The sequence below is a fragment of the Mauremys mutica genome, chromosome 5 (assembly GCF_020497125.1).
Source record: "Mauremys mutica isolate MM-2020 ecotype Southern chromosome 5, ASM2049712v1, whole genome shotgun sequence".
NCBI lineage: Eukaryota > Metazoa > Chordata > Testudines > Geoemydidae > Mauremys > Mauremys mutica.
In genome coordinates this window covers 37,219,279-37,232,587 of record NC_059076.1, presented here as the reverse complement: position 1 = coordinate 37,232,587, position 13,309 = coordinate 37,219,279, and the positions used below count along the sequence as shown (strand labels likewise).

The window sequence follows — 13,309 nt, the reverse complement described above, 5'->3', positions numbered from 1 at the left end:
TACTAAATTGCTCCTGGAAGGAATACCCAGTTAGCAGTGCCACTGCAGTGACATACAGATACAGGGCAAAACTGCAACCAATCTTCACTTGAAATAGCTTGGTTACTGTGAATACGTTACCTCATTGCCACCTAACAGGTGCTATCCCACCAATTTAATTACCTATGGCTCTCTAGCGTAGACAATGCTTTAAAAGGACAGTTCAAGAGGACTGCATTTGTTGACTTACTCCATGGCTTCGGTGCTCATCCATCCTTGATACTAATTTCACATACCATAAGTTTGAAATTAATTTTCATTAAGTCCAAAGTTCATTCATCTAGCTTCATTACCCAAGCTACCTGTCCTGCTTGTTCACATTTAGTGAATGAGGCATTGAAGTTTAATGGCCTAATGAATCCCATAATTAATTTTGATGGATGTAATAGGTGGCAGCGTGAACTTCAGTAACAGCCTCAGGTTTTGAGATAGGCTCTCTGTCAACACATGTGAACAAATTCTATTGTCCACTTTATGTTATGTCCTTTTTGTAGTTTCTTGTCTTGTAGCTATGTCTTCTGTTCTTACCAACTCTATTCTTAACAAGTTTTAATATATAGTCACTGACCCTGCTTTCCAGCATGTTGCATATCTACGATGTAATGCCACTGCTTTATTTGACTTAGAGGCTGAGAAGGTTTGAGAATAAGTCTGGCAAATCTTGATAGGGATAATAAAATTGTCTCATTAATTGAAGCTTTAACCCTTTGACTTTTTCCTTTTCACACCCTATAGGAAGCTGTTCACATAATGAATACCATTATCTTTCCCTGACACATTTTAATAGCAGGCACATCTATTTATCATCTTTTCTACAGAAAGGAAGATTATCTTTTCATGGAAAGATTAGGTGTTACCTTACAGATAAAGAAGCTTTTATTTAGAGAAAACATTTTTTGATTTCCTTTTCAGAATAAAAAAGGGCTTGTGTCAATGACGTATGTCTGAGATGCAGCATAGGGTCATCTTAATTATCACTTCAAAAGTTTTTTTTTCTCCTGCTGATGATAGCTCATCTCAATTGATTAGACTCTTCCTGTTGGTATGCATACTTCCACCTTTTCATGTTCTCTGTATGTATAAATATCTTCTGTCTGTGTTCCATTCTATGCATCCGAAGAAGTGAGCTGTAGCTCACGAAAGCTCATGCTGAAATAAATTTGTTAGTCTCTAAGGTGCCACAAGTACTTCTGTTCTTTTTGCGGATACAGACTAACACAGCTGCTACTCTGAAACCTGTCATAGGAGGACCAAGCACCAAAAGTGATTTGACTTGAAGCATTGCTTCCCAAGCAGTATCTTACTTTAGGTTTAAAGAGATAGTGGCAAATGCATAAGATCATGGCATGTGTATGGCTTTGAAGCTTATCTCGCTCACCAACAGGAGTTGGTCCAATGAAAAGTATAATCTCACCCACTTTCTGTCTCTAATATTCTGGGACCAACATGGCTACAACAACACTGCATACAACTTTTGAGGCTGGCAGTTCCAGAAATAACTTCTGGGTATGGTAGTAGCAGATAAAACAGGAATAGCACAGGTCAAGGCAGGTGACAGTCACTTGGCCACGAAATTTTGTAATGATGTGCTGGAAATACATAATTTAATGTACTTCCAAGAAGGAAATAATTTCTCTTCTATCTACGTAGACACACTTGAATGGCATATGGAATGGCTCTTAACTGGAGGCAGGATCTAAAGCTTTCAGAGGAAAAAAATACTAAGAATGCCTGCCATCTAGTTTAAATAGTATGTAAATTATTCTGAAAACAGAAACAGTAGCTTAATGAAGGGAAAGGGTCCTTCGCTGATCAAAAATTGTGAGAGCATGAAAAAAAATGTTATTTAATGTTGCCAGTGATGAGAATTCTAACACTGAAGTAAAAAGTATGAGAATTCAACATGTGAAAACTCTTTAGACTACTGTCTAATGTCAGAGAGGAGCACCCCTACTTCTCTTTAGTATTTTGTGTATTTCATACAGGATAGCATGAATGTGTATTACCAATAGATTCTCTGCAGTGCTATATAATAGCATTGTATAATGCCTTAGTCTGTGTATGCTTATAACTTGGACAACCTGTTCTTCCTGTATGGGTTGTGTGGAATGTCAGAGAAAAGCCAAGAATATTTCCTGAGGATTCATTTGTTGAGCTATATTCATAAATAGCTTCTCATTCATGAGTTTAAGGATCACAATCTTAATATTATAGCTGTGATGGAGAGAGGGCTCAATTCTATATGCTAGGTGAGTCTAGCAGAATTCTGTCTGGTTACATGTGGAGAGTGGAGAAGTGGCTATTTCTTAGTGTGCTTTATTGATATTTTTAAAATTTATACTCAATCTTGTTTTCAGCACACTACTGTAAAGTGTTTGCTTAGGGGTGCCTTAATCTAAGGTTGTGTTGAGCCTCTAGAGAGTCACTTGAAAACAAATATTTAAAATGTCTTGTTTACCTACCATAACTTGTCACTCTTTTATTCTGGGCGAGTTTTGCAATTTTCACCTCGTTATTATAACCCTGCCTCAGAAACAAGTAATTCTGTCTTCTTTTTATATTTGGCTTCCCACAGTGTGTGGCTTCTCAAATTCACATCAAAGATCATAATCTTGATGTGAATTTGAGAAGCCACACAACTTTATTAAATCCAAACAATCAACAAACTATTTGGAGTATCTTTTTGTCTTTAGACAGCAATCTTAGATACCTATATTTTTTTATTCTGGGCTTCCTTATCTCACACATAGTATGTTAATCCATCAAATAGACAGGTCTCATCTTAGTGGTTATGGCATTTTCCCTCTTTTAACCACTATTTCAATATTTAGCTTTCCAAATTTGTTCACATAATTGACACTACTACACCTGTGTGCTTACCGATTTACTTCCTGGGATACTATGACACAGTACAAAACATTATATGTACTTCCAGGCTCATAGGATCACAAACACTTAAACATTTTGAGCACAGACCACGTCTGGCTTTTATTTATACTGGAGTGAAGAAGGAAGTTGAGTTGAGGCTGCATGTTGACAGTTTCAAGAGAAGACAGAATGTGAACAGAGTCAAGTGTTGGAGTCATGAAAATTGTCATAAAACACACACACAGTGGAGTATCGTTAGCATAAAATTAATAGGTAAAGATAAATTTAGAGAAAAGATGAAAAATGCAGAGGGTTGAAGAATAGAATTTCCTATTCTTGGTCTAATCATTGGCCCAAGACTCTTACTTCATCTTACGAAACAATCTGTCACAAAAATGTTGTACCAGACTTGTATTACAATCATCTCTCACAGAATAGATAGAAGCAAGCTATTAGGTTGACCTTTACAGTATATGTTGGTTATTCCCTTTTTACAGTCTCTGTAAAGTTAGGAGGGGAATTGGAATTGATGAACAAATAAAATAAAGAACACTGTAGTGGTTGACAAGCTAGGGATGAATGTGCATTTTAATGTTAGGGTGACTTTGACACTAATAATAATTCCCCATATTTATATACTTATTCAAAGTTTCTCATCTACAGACAATTGAGCATGGAAATTATTTCCTCATGAAATGATTATAGAATGAAAGCACAGCCGAGAAACATGAATCAATTCTCATGGCAAAGATTTTAATAAGAAGGAAAAATATCTCCCAAGTCTCAGTCTTGTTCTTGTTCTAAAGTTCAGATTGGTGTTGGGTAAACCTCAAAGAGGTTGGCCACTGAATTAGATTCAGGGAAGCATCCAAACGTTCAAATGTATATGTAGCGGTATCCTGCAGACCTGTATATGTTAGCAAAAAAATCTCTCACCCCATTTCCAGTAATTTCTGGTCTTGGCTTGGCCAGAAATAGTGCATCAATAGCCTCTGTTGGGATATTTCTGTCCTTTCCTCCTAGCCCTGGCTGAAACAGGAAGTTGAGAGATTCACAAATGGAGAGTGTGGGGAATCCAAGACAAAAATCAGTTCTAATATCAGGGCAGGGCTTAGTTCAAATTTTGAGCATATACTGGGGCAGGTGCTGCTGCAGCTGGGGGGAGTGAGGGAGAGGGGGCAAGACCACTGGTCTACAGGTTAATTTGGCCCTGGGCTGGAACATCATGTGGGTGGTGGATCCTCTTCTGTCTCTCTTGGAAACTGATACTCTCTAAAATTCACCCATATTGTCCTGAACTTTTGAAATGCCGCAAAGCTGGGGCCCTCCAGAATACCAGGAATGGTTTTACTCATCTCTAGATGTAAGGTGATCTTCCTCGAATTCCCACATAATTTGGAAGTTACTTTGAGAAGAATGTGGGTGTGTTGCAGTGCTGCATATAGACAGAAAATGGGAATGTCTTCAAAGCTGTTGATAACTTGATATGTTGTTTAGGTGTTAACCATTTTCTTAGCAAATTTCTAATGACTTCTTTAGAAGTCTTACATGTGCTGTTCATTAACTGTTAGCATTTCATATGCTTTGACCACCATTCCCAGTAATCTGTACCTCACTGCATAATGTCAAACTCCCCTAGTGCTGTTGTATATTTACCCTTCATAATAAAATGCAATCAGTGCAGGTAACTAGCCAAGTTTCTCTTCATTTGAATAAAGGCAGAGCTGTAGCTTTTTTTATTGAGTGTTGCAGGAAGAACAAATAAGAACCTAATTTGGAGCCTGATCTATTAATTTGCCTTTTCGAGTGACAATTACAAATTCCTCTTTCCAAATACCAGTTGCCTCACAAATCATACTTGAGACCACAGCAGTGTAATGGAAGAACTGTCTAAGGGCTCCATTAATAACACTGCTGATGCCGTTACTTTACGTCCCATGCACTATTAATCCTCTTATTGTACATTTGCAAAGCATGAATTCCAGTATATGCCCATTGTAGGCAGAGAGATAATGTGGAGAGGCATAATGAAAACAAGGGCTTGCCATCATGTTAAAAAGCCTTTAATTAATGAGGCATTTCTTGTCTCTTGCGTTCATTTAAAGTCCTAAATGGCCATTGTTTTAAAGGATTGAAGGGATTTAGTTGGACTATTAGCAACACAAAGTAAATGCCAGCTACTCTCTTCAAAGCCTTCTGGCGTTCAACATAAATTGTTCATTTCATTTAGCCACTACTATCAAATGTGTTGAATTTCTTTGATAAAGTGGGAAGGCTTGGCTCCCCTAGTTCAGGAGCTTGAATTTAATGTTTCCTTCCAAACTCCCTTTTGCAAACTGCATTCGTTACACACAGTCATTTCTCAGTTTATCTTCACTGTCAAACCCTTGGCACCATTCCTGGTTTCTTTTTCTGACCTAATGAGGAGGTATAGGTAATAAGCCTGATAATTGCCCAGTAAAGAGTTTCCACTGCTAGGGTTTTGTAATAAAGTTCATTTTGTAAACATAGGAAACCTGTTTTTGGATGGGTGATATTATGAATGGCAGATTCATTCCCGCTCCTATGGGAGATAAGGACCCCATTAAAGATCTAAATAGAGCACTATGGAAATGCTTTCTATATTCCTTGAAATGAATCTAAAGCATTTAGCTTCTTGGGGGAAAATACAATTAAGTACATTTTCCAGATTTCCTTGATAATTGCATGTCAGTTTTCACTTAGTTTAAAATTAACCCCCCGCCCCCACTCTCACAAGAATAGAGTTAAGGCAATAACTGGTAAGAGAGTCTGTTAAGAGATGGTTGCTTGAGCCAGGCCTAACACTTGCTTCTTTAAGAGATGCTGGCACTTTGCCCTCCAGAAAGGAGCTGTTCAAAGTCCTTTCCAATGTTTTCCACACTGGGTTTTACTCGTTATTAAGGACATGGGTCCAACTTGCAGGTGGTAGCCTAAACTTCCTTAAGCATCCTGGGGCTGCCCAGAGGATTCAGGGGGCCTGGAGCAAAGCAACTTCAGGGGCCCCTTCCATACAAAAAAGTTGCAATACTAGAGAATACTATATTCTCGTGGGCACCCCTGCAGGGCCCGGGGCCTGGGGCAAATTGCCTCACTTCCCGCCCCCCATCCCCCAGGCGGCCCTGAAGCATCCAGGACTTGGGTGAGTGAAACTGGTTGCAACCTATACAAAGAAGACATTGCATTAGTCGGTCTGTAGGGTGACTATATGTCCCAAAGGGAAAACAGGATACCACGTATTGCTAGCCTGAGCCTTCCCCCATCCCCCCAGGTGGGGCTAGCCCAAGCCACTCACCTGGGGCCCTTCCCACCCCCTTCCCTGAGTGGTGTTGAGCCTGGCATTGCCTCTCGCTGCCCAGCAAATCCATCTGGGAATTTGTCCCATTTGCTATTGTCAATTGATCAAGCTGGCAAGAGCAAGCAGGACAAATGCCCAGTTTTGTCAAAAAGGTTGGGAGGGCTGGGATAGGGCTTAAAAAAGGGACTGTCCCGGCCAAAAAGGGATGTATGATCACCCTATCCCCTGCGACACAGCTGTGCTACCAATACATGAATGTAAAGAGGGACTCAGGGCTATATGATGTATCCTGGGCTCAGAAACACCCCGGGAAGCCTTGACCTCTCCCTTCCTAGGTCCTCTATTCGAAGAGTGTGATCACTTGTATTGTCTGGGAGAACCTCCTTCTATGTTCCTTTATATGGTTTTGAAACAACGGAAGCACCAAAGAATCCATCCTATGGTTTAATGCATATTGCATCGGACTTTGGGAGTTCTCCCCCCCCCCCCCCCCCGCTATTGTGGAGTGGTAGCAAGCCAGAGTTTTATATGTAGATGGCCAGCAAGTATGGATGGGTTTAATTAAGGCTGATAGTTATTTACATTAACATAATTTTTGTATTCCAAGGTCATGGCTGTCTAAGACACAACACTGTAACACTAGTAGCAAGCAGAATTTGGTGGTGTCCTCCTATGTGAATTTTAATTGTGATGGAGAGCTGGTGGGAGAGTTGGAATAACTGATTCACGAGTATTTCACAAAGTGTTCTGTTCAGTTTGTTATGACTCATGGGATTCTGTTCATTATTCACAAATGTTGGGATAACTTTGGGATGACCAGTCAGACTAATTGAGTATGTGCTCACCAAAGCAAGTTAGGGTCCCATCATTGGGCCCAATGTTTGCAAATCCATTTTAAAGAATTTTAGCACAAATAATTCTTTATCTGAAAATGAATAACAGAAGGGCTTATTTATTCGGTTACTATCCTACTTAGAATGTTCTGTTATTCATTTAAGAAGCAGAAACAATACAACCTGATCCACGTAACCAATTGCACAACTACTGAATGAATTGTCAAAGTAAATGGTTCACTAACAACGTATAAGCTGAAATATTGATTATACAAATAATTACAACTAATGAAATACATTGAAAAAATAATTGAAAGGCTCAGTTTGTTGATTCTCACTATAAAAGGTGCTAATTTCTAATGTATAGCCTTCATTAGATGAATAGGTAAAGCAGCTCTTATCTGTGTACTGAAATAGGCCAGGTCAAAAACCTGTTAAGTCACAGAAAGATTCTCATTGACTTCCGCTGGCTTTGGATCAGGTCAATAAAGAGCTACTGTTCAGAGAACAGACAAAGCTGAACCCAAAGTTCCAGGATCATCACTTTAGTTCTGTTAATAACGCAGGCCTTCTGTTTCACATCTCAAGGACACAATTGTATGCCTGACTAAATGTTACTCAGAGCCCCCTGGAACTGGAGTAAAGAGTTAAAATCCAAACATTTACATCATTTGTTTGAACAACAACCACACTGGAAAAAAAAAAACCCTGTCAAAATCAATTGCGATTTTAATTGAGAGTTCTTTTATAACTGTCTCAAATGCCATTCTGTCTGAAATAAAACACTTCCAATACTTTACAACATAATTGCTAGTGATTTCAGCAGGAAAAAAAATCAATATAAATTTACTTAGCAAGGTTTAATGGAACAGTACCTTTCTCTTAGCTTTGAGCTGCTCCTGGTATTTGTCAGATGTGTCACCTGGAATCTCTCCTCCCCAGAGGGTAATTCCGACTATGGTATAAGTGATACCCATGACAAGCAGTGGAAAGCAATACACTAATACAATCACAATGACATGATACCTGCAATAAAAAAGCATTGAACTGATAAACACTTTGAGAGGGACTATTCAGATACAATTTTCTGAATGTTTGAGAAATAAACGAGATATTTTCTCTACCTTAAAGGATCAGCATCTCAGATGGAGTAAACAGGTGCCTATTTACACCAGCTGGAGATTTGGCCCAGTATTTTTTTTTTACTGTCAGTCATAAAAGTCTTAAGTAAACTGCATTAAAAGCAGACAGAACGACAGAAAACTTTTTAAGATCTGAATTCATTATTAAAACCTATAGTTCTGATTCTGAACGCATACTGCTATTAATCAGGAGTATCTCATTGAAATCAGTAGAGTTACAACACTGTAAAATAGTGTTACTGAGACCAGTTTTCTGGGTAGCCAAATATTGCACAATAAAGTACTGTACCCATAAACAACTTTTTAAATTAAAATATTTGAAAAACTGGCATCTGCAACTACTGAGATCAGAGTACAGACTTTGTCATTCACCCTGCAGCGCACGGGGATGCCTCCAAAACCTATATAACATATGTCCTAGTTTTTGTGGCAGTGTAGTGAACTGCCATTGAAGAGCAAACACAGAATTTTAACTTTGGTCTTGACAGGTAAATGGAAAGAAGATCTCCTTCCATATAAATTTGTCACTTATAAGTAATGCACCATCCCAAACTCATGCAGATTAACGGCTAGGTCCTTAGGTGGTGTTAATCAGTGTAGCTCCATTGTCTTCTGTAGCGCTATGTCAATTTACACCAGATGAGGATATGGCTGAAAATCTCTGTAACCCACATTGTGAGCATGGGATAGATACAGGGCTTGGTTTCTCGGCCTGCAAGTTATTCTTGCCGTCCTGCTGCAAAATTAAAATAAGCCTGCAGTTTAGATCTAGCCATGCCTGCGTTTAAAAGCAGAAAAGCTTACGTAAAGTGCTGTTTTGGACCACCTGGCCATGCTACATAGCAAAGAGTTCTTCCAGGCATCACTTTGGTTATGGAGTAGAGGCATTGGGGAAATGCAAGCAGGAAAGCCAAAATCCATATACTGCCAATGACCACCTTCGTTACAGTTGCAGACAGTCTGGGCTTCAGGGGATCGATAATGGCCATGTATCTGTACAAAAAACAAACAAAAATCCTTCATGTGAGAAATCTTCAGCGATGACTTTGTTCCTGTATCAAACCAGCTTGTGCAAAGGAGTGAAAAGAAGATAGTTATTTTCTTGTCTTGGGCCCAATGGTATTATAGTCTTCAAATGATCAGTGACCTGACCCAGCTCCCATTAAAGTTAGTGTGTGGGGAGGGTTTCTTCCCCATTTGCTTGAATGGAATTTGGTTCAGGGTCTTACTATATGTCTACACTGCAATTAACCCCCCCCCCCCTGGCTGGCCTGTGTCAGTGGACTCAGGCTCACAGGGCTCGGGCTAAGGGCTTATTTAATTGCAGTGTAGACATTTGGGCTAGGACTGGAGCCCAGGCTCTAGGACCCTGTGAGGTGGGAGGGTCCCAGAGTTTGGGCTGCAGCCCGAGCCCAAAAGTTGACACTACAATTAAATAGCCCTGTAGCTCGAATCAGCTGGCATGGGCCAGTCATGCATGTCTAATTGCAGTATAGACATACACTACCAGAACACACGGTCTGTAACTAAGAATGAGGTTGGAGGAGAACCACGGAGCTAAAACCATGGCAAAGAAGGTGGTTTTTTGTTTTTGTTTTTTTAATTTCCAGCTAAAGGGAATAAGGAATGTTGTTAAAACGAACATTTTATGTTCCAAATACTTTAACAGTTTTCCCTACTTTTCTGTAGCTAGTAAAAGGTTAAAGGGGTTTTAACAGTGTACCTGCCATGGTACTAAGGCTGAGGACGTTTTATACCAAACCCTAAATCTTATTTTACACTGTTTAATGTTGGACAGTGATTGGGTTATGTTAACGCTTTGGCCTGTATATTCCATTTACATTAACACAACGGTGGTCTCACAGAAATGCCTGTAGTAATGTAACAAACCACGTTTGGCTCGTGATCAAGATAGGATGCTTCAGTAATCGTTTGCTGCAAACAACAGATTTGTTGTTAAATTTAAAGTTAATGACCACATTGTAAAAGTTACATTGGTGTCCAAGACCAGCATATGGCTACAGTCTACTTTAAGAGCTGCCCTGTATCTAGAGAAACTGACACATACCCATGCATTTTATTAAGTAGGCATAAGTTTCCTTCAGTTTCACGCAATCAACAATACAAACAAGGCCAGATTGTGACTGGCCCCTGCAAGGTGGGAGGTCGGTGAGAGGAACTTTATCTTCTTGGTGCACCCCTGCCCAAACAACACAAAAGATGAAGGCACTAGTAGAAATGTGTGGCTAAGCTAGGAAAATGTTTGCAACCTCTTGCGATTTTGTTAGTGATGCCTGAGGCAGAATAGCATCTATCTGGGTCTCCTGTAATTGTGTTGGCTATACGTTTAAGGTGGTACCTCATAGAAAACTATCAAAAAATAGGAAAAGGCAGCTTTTCAGTAATTACAGTCTCTTCAGGAGGACACAGAATAAAGAACATGATGGAAGGAGCAGGGGGTCTAGGGAGAGGTGTGATTTAAAGAGTGAAAATTAACTTAAATCTTTCTGCCTTTTGATCTCCTCTTGATGGAAAAAGCAAATCAGAACCAGGACCTCCAGTCCACACCTATATATTTAATGTGCGTTTTACATATCTCTGCACAGCTCTGCTTTGAGCTCTAAACTGAGTTCCAAATTAAAACCTTTTCCACTAAATTCCCTGATCACCCTCCCCCCATTTCATTTACCAACACTGGTAAATTAAAAGACTGATTCACAAAGGGTTGTTTTTCATTATTAATGAGAATGTTGCAAGGCATGGGCCATCACCGTCTTTTAAAGAAGTATTTCCTTTTTGTGAAAAGCAAAATAGCTCCTGGACTTACTGAGTACGTTTATTTGATCTGATGCCCTAAAGTTTTCACAGCCATGAAATGGGAAGCCTGGAGCCATGGAGGCTTTCAGAGCTTCTAAACTCTCCGCCATGGAGCCAGGAGCCTGGAAGTCCTTGGATCAGCATCCGGGTCTGTGGCTGTGGGGCAACCTTGCCCAGGTCCTGGAGACCCCAGGGCTATGAGGGTACTGGTTCCCTGTGTTGCCTGACTCTTAAGCAGGAAGCCCTGGAGTCCCTGGCACAGGGCAGTCTGCATAGTAGGGCTGCCCCAGAGCTGCAGACCCCCCAAACCCCAGCAGCTGCTCCCTAAAACTGACATTCTTATCTATTTGAGTCAGCAGCTCCTATGATCCCAGGGAGCATATTTTGTTTTAGAAATACCATGTGTCAGTGTTCCTGAAATGAAACTTTTTCAGATTCATGGGAAATTAAAAAAAAAAATTGTTTCAGTCCAAATCAGAACAAAACCAAGCTTCCAAATTTCCCTGGAACTGGAAATCTGTAGTTTTGGCCAGCTCTCTGATCCCAAATTACTGATGGGTTTCGTAAACTATTGCTTTTTCCCCACCAACAACTGCAGTTGTTGTGTAAATTGCAAATCACAAGTAGACTAACAACACTAGAGGTTATGCTCACTTCCACATAGTATTTATCTGTTATGAAAATATTAAGCATAGCCTCTTAAGGGGAAAAGAAAACCCAGAGGAATATGGATCATTCATCATTAACTGTTTTTGAACTCTTAAAAAGAAGACATGTCTGTTCAGGTTTCACTGGCTTACCAGTCACAAAGTTAAATACTAAGTCAGCAGCAAATTTATGACTAGGGATTTATTATGGTGTTCTCCTCTCTCTCCTCCAGTGAACACCCCTAGCATCTGCCTACTCATCAGTTTGTTCTTTCTTTCTTTCTTTCTTTCTCTTTCAACCCTATGTACTGTCTCAACCTAATTTTCAGATGTACTGAGTGCTAGCAAATGCCACTGAAGTCAGTGAGAGTAGCAGGTGCTCAGTACCTCTCAGAATGAGGCCACTAATAATTTTGCAGTAGTTTCTAGCACTACAGATTACTTGAAGTACACACATGCAGAGCTGGGGGTGAAACCTACAGACCTCTGTAAAGAGCTCAACATTTTGACTTAAGGGAAAAGGTATGTTAGCTATCAGCAACAGAAGGGTTCTTAGTATATATCTAAGCTGCAACCAGCCAACAGAGTGCAATGTAGTCACGCAAGTATAAGCCTTGATTCTTCAATTGGCTGTGCATGGGGGGACTGCTGTGTGCATGCAGAGGCCAATTTACTTAAGCAGGGCTCCAAGCAATAGGCCTGTTGATATGCAGTGAATATAGAATTGGAGCCATAGAATGTCCAATCTTGCTCCCGCTGAAGTCAAGGGCAAAAAATTCTCACTGATGTCATTTGGTTCCAGATTGGACCTCACAAGCCTTTTGGCACCAGTGGGAACAAGCAGATATTCTGTGCTTCTGAAAAATCATGCCGCAAATGACTAATTCAACAAAAATAAATGGGATGTGTGTGTTTGTGAATCAGAAATGCAAATCAACAGAAAAGATTTAGTGCAAAAAAAATTAACTCTATGCTTGTTCATCATAACAGCCAGTTGAAAACTGTTATTATCCCATCCAGCATAAACACCAAATCAACACTTGGAAAGTAATTACAAGATAGGATATACATATCTAGAAATGATATATGTAAATACAGCTAAGAACTGATGACAAGTAAATATGTGTATTAAAGAAAAATTCAATTAAGTCACCACCTGCAGGAATGACTTGTGAATTATTCATCCTCTGCAGTGAGTTCTGAATTTAGATTTCTGATTTTAAGAATCTTTAGGTGGCAGTTAATTCTTAACTTTCATCATTAAACTTTGCTATTTGGGTTATTGTGACCATATTTAGAGCAATCATATGTCTACTGAAAATTTTTCTAGTTTTCAGTTTGGACTGACCCAACTCCTATTAAAGTTAATGGTAGTCTTTCAACTGATTTAATCAGAGCTGGAGCAAGCACCAGAATACCTGATGTGTAATGGTTTTCAGAGACACTGGACTCCTTCTCCTTCAGGACTGATCTTATCTGCTGTGCTCAAAAGAGAGACAAATCTTGTTTCCTTCAGGTCTGCTCAGTTTGTCTGGCCAAGCTCCAGGATTTATTGTATGGTAGTTGCTTCTTAGTCCCCTAAATCAGGAAAATCTGTCTCACTCCTCAGAAATCATTAAAGGTCCAGTCCTGACTCAAATAACATTA

General features: G+C 39.7%; 1 protein-coding gene across 1 annotated transcript in view; it reads right to left on the bottom strand.

The window, feature by feature from the left end:
• TACR3 (tachykinin receptor 3) overlaps positions 1 to 13,309 on the bottom strand; it is a 58,114-nt gene that overhangs the window by 21,296 nt on the left and 23,509 nt on the right. The window contains exons 2-3 of the mRNA XM_045019356.1: positions 9,003 to 9,191; positions 7,932 to 8,082 (exon numbers count right to left, since the gene is read on the bottom strand). Coding sequence (XP_044875291.1) covers positions 7,932 to 8,082; positions 9,003 to 9,191 — 340 coding nt within the window. The remainder of the gene's footprint in view (positions 1 to 7,931; positions 8,083 to 9,002; positions 9,192 to 13,309) is intronic.